This window comes from Phaethon lepturus, unplaced genomic scaffold (assembly GCF_000687285.1).
Source record: "Phaethon lepturus isolate BGI_N335 unplaced genomic scaffold, ASM68728v1 scaffold8790, whole genome shotgun sequence".
Lineage (NCBI taxonomy): Eukaryota > Metazoa > Chordata > Aves > Phaethontiformes > Phaethontidae > Phaethon > Phaethon lepturus.
Window position 1 is genome coordinate 74,885 of NW_010509846.1, and position 22,627 is coordinate 97,511.

Consider the following 22,627-nt stretch of genomic DNA (forward strand, 5'->3'; position numbering starts at 1 on the left):
CAGTAATTTTACATGAGCAAAGAATTACCTAGTTTGAGTGAACAACAGGACAAAGCAAATATAGGGGTGGACACAAAACCCAAATTTAAATAGAAATTGTGTAATAGCAATAATGAAAATAGATGTTAATTTTACTGTTTTACAACTCTGTCATCTACACCATCTTATTAAGTCTATGAAAATGACTGAAAACGTTGTCACTTCCATAAACAACAGTCATTTCTCCATGCAGTATATTGCTTTTAATATATAAAATAAAAGAATACATTTTAGGATTTCCATTCATGGAGTCCCCTCATGGTTCCTCAGTAAAATTGGACTCATACTTAATAGTGGGTTGTGAACATCATGGGACAGTGATTGTCTTTGTCACACCTACATGCAACTGAGAGATACAGTATTAATGACTACTGTTCTCATGAGCTGTATGCACCTTCATAAAATGTAACATTATTTGGAACACAGAAACATGGGGATATCACATTTCTAAATCCCATAAATTTCGGGCTCTCTCAAAATTTGAAACCCTCAGTGCTATTTGTATCTACTCATTCCCACAAGGCAAGTCATGATTTAGGTTTAGCCTCTGGTTTCTTTAACAGCTCTTTACATTATATTTTTACTTGAGTTCTTATTAGATTTTAATTTGAGTTCTTTGCACACCCAACAATATCATAGCCCTAAAATAATATTGATAATACAGCAGCACAATGCTTTCAAATCTTTAGAATTATTACAGAATCACAGAATCATTAAGATTGGAAAAGACCTTTAAGATCAAGTCCAACCATTAACCCAACACCACCAAGCCCACTAAACCATGTCCGAAAGTGCCATGCCTACATGTTTTTTGAACACTTCCACTGATGGTGACTCCACCACCTCCCTGGGCAGCCTGTTCCAATGATTGACCACTCTCTCAGTAAGGAAATTTTTCCTAGTATCCAGTCCAAACCTCCCCTGGCACAACTTGAGGCCATTTCCTCTCGTTCTGTCGCTAGTTACTTGGGAGAAGAGACCAACACCCACCTCGCCACAACCCCCTTTCAGGTAGTTATAGAGAGCGATAAGGTCTCCTCTCAGCCTCCTCTTCTCCAGACTGAACAACCCCAGTTCCCTCAGACGCTCCTCATAAGACTTGTGCTCCAGACTCCTCACCAACTTCATTGCCCTTCTCTGGACATGCTCCAGCACCTCAACGTCCTTCTTGTTGTGAGGGGCCCAAAACTGAACACAGTATTTGAGATGCAGCCTCACCAGTGCTGGGTACAGGGGCACGATCACTTCCCTACTCCTGCTGGCCACACTATTTCTGATACAGGCCAGGATGCTGTTGGCCTTCTTGGCCACCTGGGCACACTGCCGACTCATGTTCAGCCGGCTGTCAACCAGCACCCCCAGGTCCTTTTCTGCCAGGAAACTTTCCAGCCATCCTTCCCAAGCCTGTCGCATTGCATGGGGTTGTTGTGACCGAAGTGCAGGACCTGGCTTTTAGCCTTGTTGAACCTCACCTCACACGGTTGACAACCCGTCGATCCAGCCTGTCCAGATCCCTCTGCTTAGCCTTCCTACCTTCAAGCAGATCAACACTTCCACCCAGGTTGGTGTCATCTGCAAACTTACTGAGGGAGCACTCGATCCCCTCATCCAGATCATCGATAAAGATATTAAACAGAATCGGCCCCAGAACTGAGCCCTGGGGAACACCGCTTGTGACCAGCCACCAACTGGATTTACCTCCATTCACAACAACTCTCTGGGCTTGGCCATCCAGCCAGCTCTTTACCCAGTGAAGAGTACACCTGTCTCTCAGTTGCATGTAGGTGTGACACAAGCTGCCAGTTTCTCCAGGAGAATGCTGTGGGAGACGCTGTCAAAGGCTTTACTAATGTCCAGGTAGACAACATCCACAGCCTTTCCCTCACCCACTAGGTGGGTCACCTGGTCATAGAAGGAGATCAGGTTGGTCAAGCAGGACCTACCTTTCATGAACGCATGCTGGCTGGGCCTGATCCCTAGTGCTGACCCTTGGGGCTTTGTGAAGTAGATACTATACACGTACCTGTGAAGTTCTATACGTGGCTTTAAAGAATGAAAAGCATCTGATACAAATCCCTGTACATGCAACTGGTCTTTACACACATCACACAAACTTTTTTTATTGTAAAATTAAATCTATGCAAATGAATGAAGGCTTATAGAAAAGGAGAACCTGTCTGAGCTGCTTAAAATAGTCATTCCTTTCAGAATTTCGGAAGATAACTTGCTTGCCACAGCTGTCCATTTTCTGTTCTCAGGGAGTGCTTTTTGCTGTTAACAAACTCTTATTCCTCATAAAGCTTCATGAGGACAGGTCCTCTCCAGTATTCTGCATATGGAGCATTTCTTCTGATGTAACTAAAGTGAAAGGCATACATAGGAGCTTTGAGAATCACATGCTGTCATACATGGGCTGCAGATCTTTCTATCAAATCCAATATGAGTCTTCAGTCTTTGAAGCTGATATGATTCATGCAGTTATGCTCCCTTTTGCATTCGTGATTGTATAACACCCCGACAAGGGATTAGCTAACTTTTCTAATTCCTGCCCTCATCTTTAAATGATGTCCAATAAATCTGCTCAGTTTTGAGGCACAAATCAGTAGCTCAGCTCTTATAGATTTCAGAGGGAAGAGGAATCAGGAACTTTATGTCTTTTCCAGTTCCATGTACTAATAACCTGTCTTTGCTTGGGTCTAGGAATTAATGTCTCAGAAGTGTTGGAGAGAGACATATGATGTATCTAACAAATAGCATAATAACAGAATTCTTGGCAGAAGAATTATACCCGAGGTCCCACAGGGAACTTTCCTACTGAACCATGAGATTTCTTTTATTCTTATTTTTTTTTAATCATCCTGGATGACACACATTTTGTTAGTGTTAATAAAATACTCCTCCTTTCATTCTCTAATCCGGCTGCCACATTTGACCCTACATTCCCCTAAAGCAGTGAATTCTGCAGGCATCCTTCAAACTGTATGAAGAAACGTTTCTCATTTAATTTCATACAACCGTCCTATTCTTTATCTACTGATTATTCTGTGGCAATCATCTTAGACCAACCCCAACTGAAATGGGTGTAATATTATCCAGGGAATCATATGGGACTAGGTCAGCCATCAAATGGTATGGTAGGAGGTGTCTGGCTCGTGGTTGTACCTGCCATGTTTTCTTTGCTCTTGCTTTCTTCATTTCAATTCTGACCAGTTCCTTTTGAACATTTTTTCTCTGGTGAATTAAGCAGTAAGAGATTTATTTAAATCCTGTGTTAACTGAACTAATTCTAACTTCAGCAGTTTCATCCTCTCCACTACCAGTCACTTCCAGCACCGTCATCTGTGTTTAGTCAGTCAGTGGTGTGTAGCCTGAAACCTGATGGCAAGATATAGAGTAGTCCAGCTCATGGCACACTGTATATTCACATTTTGCTAACCTAGGTGTCCATTCTTTTTTTTAAATACCCAGTCATCCAGATTATTTACAAAGCTCACTGGCCTTTCTTTTCCCTGATGTGAATCACAGAGACCCTCTTGTCTCTTTGCCAAACTAATCCCGTGTCTTGGAGTGCTTTTCCCAGAAGTTAAATCTGCTAAGCTGGTTTCCTTCTACAAAGTTAATTACTAGAGGCAGCCTAACTATTCCATTGGGAAATTCAATTTTTTTGAAGGAAGTTTCAAAAATATGAGAAAATTATGTTTCCCACACTTTCTTCCTATGTCAGTGTTTTCCTATACTGAAAAGCACTTAAGAAAGTCTGAGCATGTAGAAAAGTAGAAGTGTCTCTTTCTGTTTAAAGGTTTAAAAACACATTTCATTTTTGGTGTTAATAACATGAAATGAGTCTTACTGTCTCACTGGAAGTGTTTATTTGAAAAAATGCATTCTTTTCAGGTATTTCTTTCTAAAACAGAAAAGTTGGCATACAGTCAGGGAAAAATAAGTTCTATCTGCATTCTTTGACTACATTATATCTACATGTGTTCCATCTTTTTCCTAAAAACAGGAAAAAATGGGAAAGAAGGAAGATGGCAATTCGAGAATTTCACATTTTATTTTTTTCTGTTTGCCTTTTTACAATTGTATTTAGGGTACTCCTCTACTAAAGGAACAGCCTAAAACTTGAAAGTAAAAACTTAAAGTATAATCACTTTTCATTTTTTAAATTTGTACATTAAAGCTGTTGGGCTAACCTGTATTACCTGCTGAAAGTTTTCGTTAGGAATTTTCAGCCCACCTATTTATTAATTCATTATCTGCAGTTTAAATTAATTTTCTGATGTGATTGGTCTGGAGTTACCAGTTTATGCAAACTGATAACTCCTAATTCTTTGCCGCCATCTATTTTCAGCGCTTCCTGTATGCCACCCTCCATTAATCTCTGACTGAAATCCTGGAAAGTTTTAATTTCATGACTTAAAGCACCTTAGTAGCCCAAATGATCTTAATAAGGTTATACAGGTGTTTAAAGACAGTCATACACATAAGTCTTTGCATAAAGAGTGAAAGGTGAAATACGCATAAAGACCTCGAGGTGAAACAATGTCACCTCCAAGGTGACAGGGCCTAAAGGGGCTTGAATTTATGAGGCAAGAAGTCCATCACTTCTGAAAGTCAACAATCTCTAATTGGCCTGAATTAAACACCAAAAGCACAAGTCGAGTCTGAGAACATATGAGCAGCACAAGTTGCAGTCATGAGTTTCAGATGCATTTCTGTTATTTTTGTCTGCCCTGAAGAGTAGGTGTTTATTGTTGCTGTTTTGATTCTTTCTATAATTACTGAGCCTGGATAGTAGTTTGCCCTTTACCATTGGTTACTTATCTTCAGTATAGCCTCTTGTGGCCATTCAACTAAGGCTTTTTGAAATCAGAGTAAATCATGTTCACTGTCCACTTTGTAGCCTTAATTTTTTTCGTTATCCTTTCCAAAGTACCCAGACAGTTAAGGAGGCAATGATTTTCCCATACAGTGGCTGTATGGATTTGACCCTATCCAGTTTTGTTCATCCAAGTGCATTGTTCTGCTGAATTGAGTTCCCTGGAACCCAGTTCTCATCTTCCACAACTCTCAGTATCCTATTTGGCTTTTCATTCAGTTCAAGCATGGCATAAACTGCTTTCCTACCTTCAGGAACAGCCACTTTTTTGAATGAGTTATCATATATTCTTCTTAACAGTCATCTGGGCTAGAGAAATTGTTTGATACCTTCAGAGCCACCAGTGGAATTCCCTCCACTTTGGGAGATTTACCGCACATGAGTTATTCAAATGAATCCCTATCAACTTCCTGCTTCAGAGATTTCTTCCTGCCTTCTCCCCTTCTCTTCTCTTTCTATTAGTCACACCACATTTTTTTGTAGAATGGGACTCTAGAGACAGGAAGTTTAATGATAAAACAGAAATAAAGGGAAAACAGACATCATGTTCACTATCCATTTTGTATATATAATTTTATTTGTTATCCTTTCCAAAATATAAATTTTTACAGAGACATGTATTTTCTCTTTTCTGCTCCAATCAGAAACATTTTATTGTATCAGCTCTTTCTCCAAAAGCTTTCTATACACACCTTTTTATGTTTGGGGAAAGCTATTCTCACACCAGTCAAGTATACATGAAGCACTTCTAAATTACTCTCTGTTGCTTGGTCTTGGTATCTTTCTCTGATTGTTCTGCACACTGTGCCTTTGTCCTTCATCTTTAACTGGAAAGCATACTGATATATTTGGAGAAAAGTCTTACAAGGCGCGGCTGAGGGAACTGGAGTTGTTTAATCTGGAGAAGAGGAGGCTGAGGGGAGACCTTATCGCTCTCTACAACTACCTGAAAGGGAGTTGTGGTGAGGTGGGTGTTGGTCTCTTCTCCCAAGTAACTAGCGACAGAACGAGAGGAAATGGCCTTACATTGTGCCAGGGGAGGTTTGGACTGGATACTAGGAAAAATTTCCTTACTGAGAGAGTGGTCAATTATTAGAACAGGCTGCCCAGTGAGGTGGTGGAGTCACCATCAGTGGAAGTGTTCAAAAAACATGTGGATGTGGCACTTCGGGACATAGTTTAGTGGGATGGTGGTGTTGGATTGGCAATTAGACTTGATGATCTTAGAGGTCCTTTCCAACCTTAATAATTCTATGGTTCTGTGATTTCTGACCAACTTGTCTGGCAATATTTAAGGAATTAAAAGCTCTGGATTGTTCCTTAAAACAACTGTTTAATTTGATTAGGAAATAACCCACTCTTTGCTGCATTAGTAAACCTGCAGAGACTATGCTATAAAGGTAACTCCTCATAATGCCAAGCCCCTCGACTTTCTGTTAATGTATTTTCTGATGGTCAGAATACAGAGAAAAAGAATCACCTTTGCATTGTTAAAAGTATCTGAACAATACTGTTTTTGCTCCAGTCTTCTAAGCTTCTAAGCTATGTCATCTAAAGGGCTATTTCATAAAAATTCAGGCTAAAAACCTGTACTTATGTTTGGTTTGGTTTTGTAGACACTATAGACCAAGAAAATGAAATTGCATTTGCACACAAACTCAGAATTGTCATTCAGTCACTGTAATGATACCAGATACCCCAGGAAACTGTTGGAATATACAGATACCTGTGCATTTCTGTATATATATTTTTTTGCCTCATCCCTGAAAACATTCAAGGTCAGGTTGGCTGGGGCTCTGAGCAACCGGACCTAGTTGAAGATGGCCCTGCTCATTGCAGGGGGGTTGGACTAGGTGACCTTTAAAGGTCGCTTTCAACCCAAAGATTCTATGATTCTACGATATATAATTCATTTAAGATTTCATCCCCTGCCCTAAGGAATTTCTGTGCAATTAAACTTCTTCATCATCAGTTTATTTCTCTATTTAGCCTGGTGATACACAAAGCTCCTGCAACAATCTACTACTGTGTTTTCCAAATAGCCATCTCATACTGGAAAGACCTATTTATCTGAATTTTCGGTTGGTATGGGATATAAGCCCATACCTTGTTCCATTTACTTTAAGGCAACTTTTAGGTCTGAGTTTTAAAACCTTTTTTTTCAGTACTGAGGGTCAGTGAGAACACAAAAAGCAGTTGTCCAACAGTCTCTATTAACAGGAGGAATTGCTCCAATCTCCTTGTGAATTAACTCTAGTGTTTTATCAATAAGGTCAGTAATTAACTCCTAACAAACCTGTAAAATTTGATAGTCTTAGAAAATGGTATAATGCATCAGGAATGCTGTACTGAGCACTTTCAAATGTAGCTATTGAATGTGAAGTATACAATGGATTTAAATCCACCTTAACATTGTTATGCAATCTGGTTGCTGGTGACTCTCAGTGGAGGCTGCTTTATGTGTCTCTATCTGAATAGAGGATCCTAACTCAGCTCAGAAGGTGCCCCAGCTGGACACAGTAGTGCTTTTTAACCAGTCAATGCAAGATGCATATGGTTGCAACAGGACAATGTTTGAAACTATTGACGGCACCTATGTTCTTAAAGCAGAGTACAACTTCTTTCAGGGAGGATCTTTTTTAGATTCTTCCAAATGATACAATCAGTTGACTGCACAAAATGGTTGAAATTCTGTGACATGAGTGAATAAATTCTGTGATTAGACTGCAGAATAAATATTGACCACAGCAGAGACTGGGACACTGCAGCCAGAGTGAAAACTATCAAGAGATGCCTCAGTTTCTGCTTTCCCATCACGAGTCTATTGCCAATTTTCTTGTTACAAGGTAAGCTTCCAGATGAGCACCAGTGGCAATACACACTGCAAATACTAGTTCTACACTAAGAACTGTAACCATTTCTAACCTCAGCTGTCAACATTTGTGTTAGCTCTAATGTCACTTAGCATAGTAATCCTATGGGACCGGGTGTAATCAAATCTCCATGATTCACAAACTCACTAACTTCAGTTGTCCCACAATGAACGGGATTTTAGTTAAGTCACATTCCTTTGCACTTTGCACAGGCAAAGGGGCACAAAGAAATATTTACCATGGTTCAGTTTACATGGGGAAACTAGATGTTAACAGAATAATGAATCAGAGCCCTTAGCTTAGGCAAGGATTATAGCTTGTCTTCCACCGTATCCATTAAGCATGATTAAATCTCGATGTAACCAATTCAGTCACTGACAGAAACAGATAAATCCTTCAGAATACGCCAGTCCACTGTGTGAAGTGTTTCTTTTATTACTGATCAAAATAGCAGGTATGTCCAACACAGTGATTTTACTGAAAAGCTAACATTAAGGCTCTGATAGTGAAAAATAATAATAGCAAAGTTGATACACACATAAGAACCAACTTAATGAATAAATAAGACCATAACGGTTTATGAACTGTCCTTAGTTACCTAAGGAATTCAGGACTTTCTAGTTTGATGTTTCTGCCTCTAAACATAGATGTTAATATAAAAATAATATGGGTAAAACTGTAATCAGAAATGAGATTTCAAATTTATAGTTAGAAAACTTTTAATGCAGTAGATACCTCAAACAGCAGCAGAAATGGCAGAAAATAGAGTTAAACCATGTTATCTGCTGTAGACTTGACTTCTTCATTTGGTTGAAGAATATAAGTAAAAAATATTAGATTCATGTTTTCAATGTCCAGGCCATGTAGTTTACCTGACCCAGGGATGCTCAGGGCATTCAGGAATCTTTCTGTGTAAGTATTAAGGGGATAGAGTCAACACTAAATTCAGACCCATTTACCGAGGGCTATGTCCAGTTGAACATTGAAATCCTCCCAGCATAACCTCTCCAGGCAATCTGCTTCAATATTTAATTATCCTCACAGTGAAGGGTTTTTTTCTTGTGGCCAGTCAGAACCTCAGCTGTTTCAGTTTTCTCTCTTATTCTTGCCTGCATACATCTGTTTCATAACGTCCTATAGATACTAGAAGATTGCTGTTTGGTCTCCTGAAAACCTTCTTATCTCCTGGATAAACAAGCCCACCTTCCTGAGCCTCTCCTCGTGCTTTGGTGCTTTAGCCCCGAGATGGCTTGGTGGGCCTCTGCCGAACGTACTCCAGTTTAGTGACACCTGTCTTGTTTTGCCAGAATATGGACTAACAAGTGCTAAGTAAAGGGAATCTACTGACTACTGTCCCATGAATTCAGCCCAGGATGCTGTTAGCCTTCATAACTTCCAGGGCTCATATTTGGCCCACCACTGGCTCATGCTCAGCCTGATGCCCACCATCTGAGGGCCTTGTCAGTGAAGACTGAGGCAAAGAAGGTAATGACTACCTCAGCCTTGTCTGTGCTTCCATGTCACTAAATCACCAATGAATCAGCAGCAGGTCCACATTTTCTTTGTTCATCCTTTTACTGAAGACGTATCAGTAACACTTCTTGTTGTGCTCCATGTCCACCACCAGTTTTAACTCTAGTTGAGTTTTGCCTTTCCTAACACCATTTCTGCATGCCCAGGCAGAGTTTCTATATTTCTCCAGTCCTTACTTCCACTTCCTATATATGTCCTTTTTGCCTTGAAGCTTAGTCGTATGTTCCCTTGTTTGGGCAAGTGACTCTCCATCTCTCTGTTAATGGAAATGAAAGCTATTAAAAATACAATTGAGAATAAATCCCTCAGGATAAATAAATTCTGGGTTTTTTTGAAAGTTGTTTCAAATTCACTAATTCAGTTCTCTCTTCTATTCCTTTTTATAGCATTGCAATTACTATTTGGCAATTAAAATGTAGACATTCATTTTATCTAGAAGTGGATGGACATACATCAGGTCTGGGTGATTTGAGGAATAAAGTCCCAGTAAGAGACTGTTTACACTTTTCAGGAGCAGACACATATCCTGTGGAACTGTTAGCAAGATTTCTTCACTAAAATAGAAATAGAAAACAAAAGAGTTTTCTAAACAAATCTGAACATAGATCTGCAATACAAGCCACAAAAAAGCAAGTGGTAGCAAAGGTCTTTGAAGTCAATGAGAAAATGGCTGTCAAGTCCAGCAAGTGAAGCAGTTATATTTTATACAAAGCTCAGAACTACTGCTCTATTATGAGGTCTTTTAAATTATGTTTACATCATTTAGATTTTATGCTTGGTGAAGAGACTGTCATCTCCTATAACAGGTTTGTGATGGGACTGCCATCTTTCAATATTTGCATTAGGAACCAGTATGATGGGATAGAGAATGGTTGTTCATTTTTAGTAGAGGCCTATTATAAGAGTTTTTGACTGTGATGACAGTTGGGATTAGCAGTGATAGGCAGTTTTTCAGAAAGGGATCTGAGAGTTATACTACAGATGAGTTATACTATAGACAAGTTGAATATGGGTTGATGATACGATATTGAATTGGAAAGCATGAAATGTGAAGTAGTCCTTTTGCTTCACGCGACACTGGTAAAACTTCAGCTGGAATATTTTCAACATTTTACTTTTAGAAAGATGTGGATAAGGAGTCTAGAGAAATTACAAGGAGTCCAGAGAAATTACAAGGAGTCCAGAGAAAAGCAATTAAAATTACCAGAGATCTGGAAAACAAGACTTATGAGAAAAGGTTGAAACAATTGTCTACAGAAGATTGAGGAAAGGCATAACAGTCTGCAAATGCTTTTGAGGCTGCTGTAAAGAACACGGGATCTTCATATTCCCTTAGGCAAGAACAAGAATCAATAGTATGAAAGCACAGCAAGGTTACATTAGATACTTAAAGGCGGCTTATAAAAAAGTTGGGAACAGACATTTTAGCAGGGCCTGTTGCGATAGGACAAGGGGTAATGGTTTTAAACTAAAAGAGGGTAGCTTTAGATTAGGCAAAAGGAAGACACTTCTCACAAAGAGGGTGGTGAAACACTGAAACAGGTTGCCCAGAGATGCCCCATCCCTGGAAACGTTCAACGTCAGGTTGGACGGGGCTCCAAGCAACCTGATCTAGTTGAAGATGTCCCTGCTCATTGCAGGGGGGTTGGAATAGATGGCCTTTAAAGGTCCCTCCCAGACCAAACTATTCTATGATTAAGGAAAAAACCTCTGTGAGGCGAGATACTGGAACAGGAATCTGACAGGGAGGTTGGAACAGAACTCTGCCACTAAAAGTCTTTGAGAATAGGCTAAATAAGCATCTCAGAAGCATTTTTATGGCTGATCTTGTCCTGGTAAGCAGAAAGATGTAGTATCTCTTGTGGTCCCCCTTCCAGGCATATATTTAAATAACTCTTTATGTGCTTGCTTGAGATGAATTGCATTGTGCAGTGGTTCACTGTTTCATTCCTTAATATATGAAAGGAATACACTTACTTGTGTTTTTTTCTGTGTCTACAAATATGTATAGTTACTATGATTGGGTATTTTCACTTGGCTTAGAGAAATAAGCACTCGTGTTCATTTGTTTTCTGTGAGTGTGTTCTTCAATAAGCTTTTGACTTTTGCTGCAGAGCAAAGGATGTTAGCATTCAAACACTCCCTAAACCCATTTCCTATTTTACTGTATACATCTAAATTCCACATAGTCATGCTGAATACTAGCAGTCACTCTTGACTCAGCCAGAATGGTTTTAAAGCAGTCAGGGAATATATGGGGGTGTATGCTGCTGAGCAGCTGATTTTTAAATTACAACCAGTTCTGTATGGTTTCTCACGCACTGTCTCCTATGTCCATATGACAACTTGGACTAAAGTTGTTTTGATATTGTATTACTGTGTGTGACTTGAACTTTTCCATAACTACACTATTAAGAGGTTTAAATTGGATGAGTAAAGGTCATTTGTTGTTGATTATCTCATAAGCTTTTTCTGCTTAATATAAAAGTCAATGTATCATTCTTAAATGTTCTGTACCGTGAGATTGATAGTAGGAAAAACTAAAACCATTGTTGACCTTTCAAGCTTTGTTAAGCAGTTTACATCTAGTGTTTCATAACAAATCGTGATGATCTTACTGGTCTTCTTGGAAGGCAACATATTTCTAGCCTACGGTGAAGTCTTGGTAAATGTTCCCATCAGCCCAGACAAAGTTTGTTTTTGCACGATGATCTCTTCAGCTGCTTGAGGTTTCCTTTCTTTTTTCCCTCTCATGATATATCATCCAAACATTCGTAATCTCCAGAGGAACTACAAAACACATTCCCATGAAAATCTTAAATCTCTAACAGCAGTACACAAGAAAAAGAGAATAAAAACACCATAAAACTAGCCTTGCTTCTCACTGAATGACTTGAGTAAACTCTTTGTCACAGCCATAGTAAGGTGTAAGTCTTTAAGGTCCAGGGCTGCAGTCAGATTCTGTCATAAACAGGGGTATTTTTGTTTTGACTGATATCTATTATAAAAGCAAAGGGTTTATTAATCTCATTTAGGGCTTTAGTGGGAGAAAAAAAAAAAGAGTAAGCAAGCTGTAATAAGGGAGCTTTATTGATTTTAGGAGGCTTATTGGCTGTACATCTTTGGTCTATCTCAAGCCATACCACTTCTCTCAATGCGGCTTTTTTTTCTAGAAATTATAGTACCCAACATTGCTGTTATACAGTAGAGGTCATTCAAGAATGCTTCAATTCTGTATTTCTTTAGCACACCATAAAGAATAAAAAGGGTTTTGGTCTTCTACAGAGGTGTGGTAAAAGTCTTTTACTTGAAAATGCTTCATCATCCCAGTTTTGTTAAACTGATGCAAGTAATTTCATTAATTTGTTGGAAATATCAAGTTGTAATAGATACAGATTTTAGGCCAAGGGGCCTTTACATCTTATGGATGTAAAATATTATAGGGCTTAGCTGTGATCTTGAGAGTATATTTTGGGGTAAGCAGTATTTAATGCTTATATCTCTTGGATAACTTTATGTGAGTGAGCTATGTAATATATTTATGTTCAAATGAGTGATGTCTTTCATAGTTATTACTACCAGACCTTTAGATGCATTGCATATCTTCTGAATAAATGCCATCATGTAATCTGATCTTAGCTATGTGCCACAAAGGCGGCTGTCAGTTAGTGATGTACTGGTTTAAATATAGAAATACAGGCTGTGCACAGGGGTGAGGTTCATTTGCACATATATGTGTGTGACTGTTAGAATGCTCATGCAATACTAGGGCATGCATTGCTTTTTTATTTATGTAGGCTAAACCAGCCTCTATTGTTTGCTGATGTATATTTTCCCACGCATGATGGATGGTGACTTGACTTGGCTGTGTGTAATTTTGCTGGAGTAATTTTTAGACTATCCCCTTCTATGTTTTTAAATTCCAAAGGAGTTTGTGAAAGCAGCAAGGAACATTTTGTATCTATACGCAGACGTTCAGCCCTGTCAGTTGGTTTTTCAGAATGCTTAATGTACTCTTCCGTGAGTAAGCGTCTCCTCCCACTGAAACTTTGCTTTTTAATATTATCATGAGAAATTACTGTTGTTCCTTCTAGTGGGTCTTGTCTCCTATACTAAGTTGGTTTTATGTGGTTTTTTTAATTTCAATTGCCAAGTGTTTCCCTTATGAGCAGCCAGCTTACTTAGACACATGCTGAAATGGAACTTCAGCGTCTGATTGATTGCAGGGGCTACCTGGCAGGAGAGGCTCTGATATCACAGGACTTTGAGCAAAACCAGGGAAAGCAAATTTCTACATCATATTTTGTAGGTTAAAAAGGGAGAACAGGCCTACCACCTTAGAAAGCAGTCTTAAATGATGCTGAGAAATTTAAGAACCTTGTAAAACTGCTTAAAATCATCTTACAAGTAAAATTAATCTATAAATAACATAAATAATAAATATCAGTTATATGTTCAAATGAATCCTTTAGCAACAACAGTAAGAGAATTGACTAGTGTTGCAGTCATTGCATTATGTGGAAGTTGGCCTACTGCCCAACCCAACAACATTAAACACCATATTTCTTCCAGTAAAGTAATTTCTGATTTCAGTATCTGTTTTCAGCTCAAGTAGCTTAATGTGGGAGACTTGGACTAGCTCAGAAAGGGCTATGTTTTCATAGGGTAATTGTGTCTCTTGATGCAGTTGTACATCAGAAATCAAATACGAATTTTGAATATAATACATCATATAGGACCTTTACAGCAGTAGTTTTGACTTGGAATATTTTAGCCCAAAAAACATAAATGCAGAAAAGAAACAGATTTGTTTTTTAATCATTCTCAAGATGCTAAAATGCTTTTAAGTCAGGATTTAGATTGGACGTCTCTCCACAGATGACTGAAAATGTTAACATTGCTAATTTTCTGGCTCTATCTCTCTTTCTTATTGGCTTCAACAAATTGACTTCTCTGACCCTAATTGCATCAATTTATTTAATACATAATGTCTATTTTAAATACCACTGCTAAACCAAAGATAAGCTAAAAGAGGGAGGGAGGGAGGGAGGGAAGAAGGAAAGAAGGAAGGAAAGAAGGAAAGAAGGAAAGAAAGAAGGAAAGAAGGTTGGTTCCAGGAAAATCTTGCTCTCCGAAATCAGTAATAGAGTTACAGCACAAAACCACACAATAACTATAACAGTCATACTGCAACGTAACTGTCACACTGTGACCTCACATCTTGCATAATACAGAAAAATGTGGAAGGAAAGAATGACTATTGTGGACCTTCATCATTCCTAGTGCTACCTAGCTGAAATTGAATAATATATTTTAAAAAACCTTCATGGCCGGGGCTGCTTTGAGGTGAATTACACCCATAGGAGGTCTGCTTTCAAAGTTATCTTCAATGTAAAACAGGAAGAACTTCCAGACATAAGAAAGGGAAGGCTACCTAAACATTTCTTGTGACTAGGACTTCCAGCTGCAGCCTAGAATCTCACAGCATCTTGACTTTCTTTCTATGATAATAGAAGGTAGGCATTTTTATAGGAAAATGAGGAAAACTCCTAGGAAAGCTTCTGTGTCTCTTTTATGAATGAATCAGCAAGCAGAGTGGTTTCAGACTCAGCCCATGTTTGAGATTTTAGCAAGAAACAGAGATCCTCAAATTTGTTTCTGCATTCAGGCTTCCCAAGAATATTTAGTTTACGCAAGTTCATTTGAAATTAAGGGTTAACATGCTGTCTATATTTCCTTGGAATATACCCCTCTAATCTGTTTACATGCCTCTGTATACACAGTTGTGATTAATAAATCACTGCAGTAGTTTTGTCTGTGCAAGGATGCAGTATATCAGGCCTTTCTGAAACTATCAAATGATAGGACTGTTAGCAGAAGCCTGGCTAATCTATTTTCTTTTGCAGCAGCACGCCATAGCCACAAACTATGCCAGTGATAATAAAAAAAGGCAACACATGGTGTCAGATTCTGCACCTCATTTACTCTAGGGTGAATACAGAGTAACTGTACAGAAAACAAGAGAATATATTTAGGTTTATTCTGTTGTAACTTGGGTCAGAAACATCCCTTTAGAATGGTGTATATTTAATTATAGCATCATATGCTCTATTTTTTTGTTGTTGTTGTTGGATTGCAGAGTTGTAGTTTTTTTCTTAAATTCACTTCTTTCTTAAATTCACTTCTTTCCTAGTGGGGAGTTGATATTTATATCCTATCCTCTTTGAGAACAACTTTTAAATATTTCAATACCAGGAGAGAACTTGTTTCCAGATTCACTTTCAGGCTGGATTCAAGAAATTAAGACAATGAGAGTTTTAAAAGAAAAGCAAAGAAGAGCCAGAACAAAACATGCTGTTCGGTTGTTGGCTTTCTCACGAGGAAGCTCTTGCCGTGAGACCTGTCTCTGCCCCAGTTAGTCAGTGACGCCAGGCAGAGCAATGGAGCTGTCCACACAAAGGAAGGGAGAGATGAAATAATGGAGAAGGTCATACTGGAAAAAAAAATGGGAATAATGAGTTACAAATATTAACAGTCTTGCATGATTTGCTATTTTTGGTGAAATTTCTCATGTAATTGTTCTCTTTTCAAGGGACCGAGCTCCCTTCATCTTCACATCAGAGATGGAGTATTTCATCACAGAAGGTGGAAAAAACCCACAGCGTTTTCAAGAATTTGTGGAACTTTGTTGTCGAGCTTATAATATAGTCAGGAAACACAGCCAGTTACTCTTGAACCTGCTGGAGATGGTAAGAAGCTTGAAGATGAAACCAAAAATCAATTTCCTCTGGTGTCCTCTTCCCTTTACCACTTCTCTGCTGCCTCCAGTAGCACTGTGGTTTGAAGAGGTTTCAGCTGCACTGCAGGAAACGTTAGTGCTGGCACTTCCTGTGCAAAAAACCTATCCAGTTTCTGCACTAATTTCTGAGAAAAGCAAAGCTAACTCGCTTGATTTTTTTTCCTTTTTTAATGCATTCTTTTTACAAGATAGCAGAAAACTGCAGAAGAAGATGGGTACAAGTTTTACATTCAGCAATTTCACTCAGCCCTTTTTCTAGGTCTTCTAACAATCATTTACCATTCCTGTTCATGATTACAAGACAAAATAAACTGAGTATTTCTCACAGAATGGGTGATGTGACAGTACCTAGCAGCACTGCAGCTAACAGTAATGCCATTAGAATGGTTTTTTTGCATATTTCCACACTCCCTTCTTAGGGTGGCAAACACAGGAAAGAGCGAGCACTATCCATATTAAAATAGGTTTAAAAATCCTTCTGTATAGGATTTTAAAACCTCTCGGAGTTTTTATCCCTTAAGTGTTCCTACTGATTCACATGCTGTGGCACATTCCATAACTGCTTTATGCCTCTATTTACTTGTGTGTGAGAGGTTAATGATTTTCCCCCTTCATGGGTAGAATGAGAATATCAAATTAACTAATATTTGCTAAGTTTCTTGGTTAAGATATTAATCTAAAACGTATATCCAGGGCCCCTTGCAAAACCTAGGTGACTGGTCTGTGCATGAAAAAATCTACACAACCTTATGAACAGAACCCCTGCTGAGGTTGGGGTACAGCCAAGAAGTTGCTCTGTAAACACCGCTCTATCATCTCCAACTTCTGCAATGGAGAGGGGAGAAATGGCAAGAATTTGCTCACCTTTTTTCTGTCTTGTCCATGGATTCTCACGCAGTGGTACAGTGAGTGACTTCCCAATATGCAGCAGGAAGGATTGCCCCTTAACCCTGCTTCTAGGTAGTCAAAAAGGTGCAGCAAAACTACATTCCCATCATAAAGCACAATTTTTCACTGAAAGCAGTGCAGAGCGCAGTTGTAGGACGTACTGTCTAAGTTAATGAGCCTCTGGAAAGCTCAGGAGCACCCTTGCTCCCTCATCCACAGCAGTAATCTCTGCATTTCTGAACAGGTTGCCTAAAACTGCATGCTATAAACATAACTACATCTTTTGCCCACCTCCTTGTCCCCAGTGCAGTCCCTTTTTCTGTGATCAGCAGAGATAATGATGTTAGATTACTTTGGGATAACAGAGAAAGAGCATTAGGAAAATGTTCCGGGCAGGAGCTCTGAAATAACTAGCTATCTCTGTCTGGATATAGAGCATGTTGCATCTTCTTTTGTTTCTGCTGGTCTTTAAGAAGAAGTAATAGTGCTGAGCTAAAAGTCGGCGTACAGATATGTTTCAGCATTTGTCAGTGGGCTGCAGTTCAGTCGACTGTGTTGCATTTCATAACTGAAAAATAACCATCAGCATACTCACACCCTGTCGATGAGCCCTTCATATCAAACGGAACTTAAACAAACAAGACAAGTTTGCAAACGCCTTGTTTTTGCCAGTGATATTTGGAAGGGTGAGTCTGGTTCTGCACTTGAAATGGGGTGTTGGTCAGGAACTGTATTTATCAAAATGTTTTAGTTTCATGGGTCGTTTCTAGAAAAGTAAATAAACTGTGAAGAAATTCCACTTTGAATTCATTTCCATGCAAAATATCAGATGTTATCATAAAGGGGCAAGATAAACTAACCACTGCCTATTTGTATCAGTGACAGTCTAAGATTTCTCTCACTATCTGGAAATCCGCATCATTAATTTTTCCTTCCCCTCCCTTCTGTTTTCTGAGATGCCATTTATAAAACGTGGTTAAAAAGGTTAAACAATAAAGCTATTTTTAAAAAGTACAGTACTTCACAGGAGTAGTAAACTGTGCTGATGGTCAGTAACTGTTAGTGGTTTCTAGCAAACCGTGATTATGAAAAACAATTTGGGTTTTTTGGGCCGGTTTGGGAGTTAATGTTTTTTCTTGGTGTTGAGCAGCATGTTTCTAGAGCTGTGCTGACATCTGCTACTGGGAGTAAGAAATAATCTATGAAGTTTCCATCACTTTCAAAAGCAGAAACATCTGTGGAAGACCTGAGTCTGCTGGCAGAGCTCAGCTGCATAAATGCCTGTAGTTCATCAGCTTTGCTCTCACTGAAGAATTGATATGAAGTATTATAAAGAGGGTGATCGCAGGACACAAACACCTTTCGATTAGTTTAAAAAATGAAAAATCCCTTGCTGTTATAAAGATTTTTCAGGTAGAAAATTATTACAAGGGGCTTAGAGGTGACACCAGACAGCAAGTAATTGATCTGCTTGCCTCTGTTGTGACAAGAAACAGGTCGACCTAATAGCATGAAACAGGAGACAGAGAAGATCTAAGAGTCAGGAATCTCATGTCCCCACGGATGTCATTTCAGCCTTCTGCAACTCAGAAGCACCGTTTGGGAAAAGAGGATCAGAAAACACCCTCGTTTTGGAGGTCTAATGCATGGAAAGTAGATGGCAGGACAATTCATTTTTCATGGGATGGCGGGCTGAGCGTCACACACCAGCTCCCGATCCAGGCCCGAGGCAGCTCCACTCAGTGAGTCAGAAGGCCTGGGGTAACCCACTGTGGTAGGTCAAGACATATGTGTAGCCAAACAAGGGGAGCAATGCAGGCACTTAAACTTAGGCATCCAGTGACATTCCAGGGTGCCCTGGGCAACTTGTAGTTGTTTTCTGAACAGTTGTTCCACGTCTTGTCTAATTAGCATCTAGTATCACTAGCCACAGTTTTCAGAAGCCTCCTCCATCAGGGGACTGGAAACATGAGAAATATGCTATGCGGAGCAAAAGGCATGAAGCACTGTAATAAGTCTCTAAGATCCCCTTGCAGTCAGTAAAGCACTGTGTGGGTACTACCCAGCTAAAGACATTTTTTTACTTCAGCAAATGGTTTTCCCCCTTCTGCAATCCTGTTTTTCAATTGCACTACAGATCATTCAGATTATGTTCGTATCTGGCATTGTTCTCTTTTCTAAGGCAGGGCGAGAAGCTTAATTTGCCTGTGCAGCAACTCTCTTTTTTTGTTTCTTCTTTTTTAAAGGGGACAGGAGTTGTTATCATCTTTTGTAAATGGGTTGAAGACATACAGATAAATAGCCCTGTGTGTCCTTAAGTGCTGAATGTTGTTATTGTTCCTGCTCTCAGCTCACTTAAATTGACCTCATTGAGCTTTCTCATTTTCTCTGCTCCTTGCTAGCAAGAACTCCGTGAGACAGAAAGCTAACTGTCCAGTGGTAGTATAGACTGGGTCAGATATGAGGTAAGGCTTTCCTCATAATGCCAAAACCAAAATATAAAAAAATATTGAAACTTTACTTAAAAATATTGAGAAGGTTTGAAGGAATAAGGAAATTACTGCGTCGCTTTTCCCCTTGCTTTATTCATATCTTAAACAAACCTTAAAATAAAAGCAGTGCTTCCTTTCTTCTTTGCTGCTATCCACAAAACTCAGTGTGGATTCTTTCTGTCTGAGCTAGACATAAATAGCAATGAAGAATACACAGCAGTGACTGCAAATTCAGATACATTTTCCTACAAGCAATGTGAAGGAGTAATTTTTTTTCTCCATTACACGCAAAGCACCACTCTCAATTTGCTCTAATTGTTGAGAAAAATCAGTAGGTTTTGAAGAGAGTCAAAATTACTTTTATTGTTGATATTTTAAAATGCCTGGAGAGCGCTGTATGGGCAATTGGACACACTCAGTTGTCTACTCTACTCATTGTGTTACTTTGCAAGGGGAGTATTTGCATTATTTGTCTTTTGAATCTAATTTGACCAACTAACTAGAACAGATCTGTCCCGCATCCATGAAGAGTTGAGACACTTCTACAGAGGGAAGTTCTCTGCACTATGAATCAATGTCTAAAGTAACCTTCTTCTCCACCATTAACTGTAAAGGGAGTGAATCTATGATCCCTTTGCAGAAGGAGTCCCAAACAGTGATGGTGGAATTAGTAGTTACAAATGAGAAGGTGATGTTTTGCTAAATTGGATTAGGACTATGTGTGAGCATAATAGAAACGTGGTTAGCTACTGTTCAGGTGGCTGAATTTGGTCACATTCCCTTTATCACATTTAGAGGGCTATGAAGGAAGCTTAGCAATGCACACATTGAGATTATGGTATCTGAAGAGAAAATAAATAGCTAAATCAATAGATCAATGATTTTGACCCATGCCTCTTTCCAGCACTTCAGTGTGAAAGTTTACAATGCAATACATTAACTTTAGTGTTCCAGGCATTGATCTAGAATTAGAACCACTTTTCAGATCAGCAAAACTTTGTGTTTTACAAGAAGTCCTTTCAGTGTAAAACCTTTCTTTTCTCAGTTAACCCCATTTCATTTAAATTTCTTTTTAATAGCTAGTGGACTAATGATATTTCTTTACTTTAAGATGCTGCATGCAGGACTGCCTGAGCTAAACAGCATTCAGGATCTGAAGTATGTGTATGATAACCTTCGTCCTCAGGACTCAGACCTCCAGGCTACGAGCTACTTTACAAGGTAAAACCAGAATAACATCCAGAAACCTTATCTCCTTCAGGCAAGAAGCAAAACTCTCAAATTAAAAAAAAAAAAAAAAAAAAAAAGCAAGTTTTCTGTTTTATTAAGAAGTTGTAATCAGTGAAATTACACAAAAGGATAATTTGTCTTCACACGTTTATTTTTTAAAAGTCCATTCCTTATGCATGTTATAACCAATCTCTTCAAATTTCTGGCAGAACAGTTGTGCATTTGTGGTACACTTGCAACAAGCCTAGAGATTACTTTGACTTTCATGGTGAAACCATCATGGCTTATTTCCAGTCAGCTTTCCTCAGCTTTTAAATGCAGCAGCTGCATGCAACAGGATTTGGACCGCATAAAAAGGTTCAACTTGTTAATAGACTAAGGACCTGGAATTCCTGCATTTCATTCCCTTTTCTGTTCTTCTTTTGACCTTCTGTGTTGCTTCAGGCAAGTTGCTTCCCCTCTGTTAGCCATAGTTTCTCCATCTGCAAAATGATACTGATTCTTCCTTTTAAACATTTAACCGATCTATCACAGAAAAGCATTGTGTGTGAATATATGTATGTTTAAAACTTGATTTGTGTTAGGATAATGAAACCTTTCACTTGTTTGTGATAATAACTGAGGATTATTGATGAGGAGTGGCAGATGACCTGTGTAAAATCAGTCTGAAGCCCTCAGTCCTGATCTTTCAGGTCAGGCCTCTGCATTACATGTAATTCCAGCTGTTTATGTGATGATACTGTAGATGGAGTCAGTGGAGACTGACTGGATTTGGAAACGCACTTTCCCATTCTAGGCACAGTATGAGAAAATCTGTCCTTGTCAGATCCTGTCCTGTGCAGCACCATCATTTCCCGAGGACAGTCTGTGAACTCACACACCCTGGACACCAGGTACACGTGCAAAGAAAGCCAGACCCTCCTGACCTCTTTCCCCTGGCCCAAGTGCTGGGCACATATCCAGGCCACAGCCCTGGACTCTGAGTGAAGGGCTCCTTTCAAACGCAGAGCCCTAAAGGACAGTCCCACTGTGCAAAATGCCTTGAGGCGAGAGCAGCCCCCCTACCCTTCAGCACAGCCGGAGGGCACGTTGCCATGAATAACGGAGATGAAAGCTTGAACTGGAGCAGCTGAGCCGGTCTCCATACTGTTGCAAAGGACTATATGAAGATTTGGGGCAATTTGAATTGTGTTGTTTATATGTCTCCTTTTCGTGTATTAGAATCGGAATCTGAGGCTGCAAGTTCGGAGGAGGCTGGAACAGAGACCTAGATAGTTTCAGGAAGACCTTTCTTGGAAGAGAAAGAGGGGAACCTCTCAAAGAAAACTATTGTTTCATTACTTTACGCACAGCAAATCTCCGAGCTCCTTCTTCTCTAAAACTTGTTTTTTCATATGCTTTCCCTCTTGCCCCTTAACAATTTTTTTTTATTTTAAAATTTAATTACAGCCTCACATTTACCATCTACTCTTACCTTATCCTTTCCCTTAAAATTTCACATATCCCCAGATTACAGACTTATATTTCCCCTTCAAATAGGAAACATGCAGTTTCTAGTCAAATAGTTTGGGTGGTTGTGTCTGTCCCTCATGGTTAAAAAACCCAATTCCTTTAATTAGTGAAAATTAATTAATTCATTTAATTAGTGAAAAATTTGTTATACACGTAACAAATATGGAAATGTGAGTCTTCAGAGTGACAATTGCATTAGCATCACGCAAAGCTCAGAGCTAGTGCCCAGCTCTCTTCTGGAGATGGAAAGCATCGGTATGCTTCTCAGTTGGGTAGGACTAAGATTATGATTGGGGTTAATATCACTGCAGTCTTCCTCAGCTGGAAGACAGAGAATGAGAGCTGGCTTCAGGACAGAGCTGTAGCTCCACACCTTTTCTTT

General features: G+C 39.1%; 1 protein-coding gene across 1 annotated transcript in view; it reads left to right on the plus strand.

The window, feature by feature from the left end:
* The window catches only part of PIK3C2G (phosphatidylinositol-4-phosphate 3-kinase, catalytic subunit type 2 gamma), a gene marked incomplete at both ends in the record, with an annotated part of 124,037 nt that overhangs the window by 74,209 nt on the left and 27,201 nt on the right, over window positions 1-22,627 (plus strand). Inside the window, 2 exons of the mRNA XM_010288538.1 lie at window positions 15,917-16,073; window positions 20,615-20,724. Coding sequence (XP_010286840.1) covers window positions 15,917-16,073; window positions 20,615-20,724 — 267 coding nt within the window. The remainder of the gene's footprint in view (window positions 1-15,916; window positions 16,074-20,614; window positions 20,725-22,627) is intronic.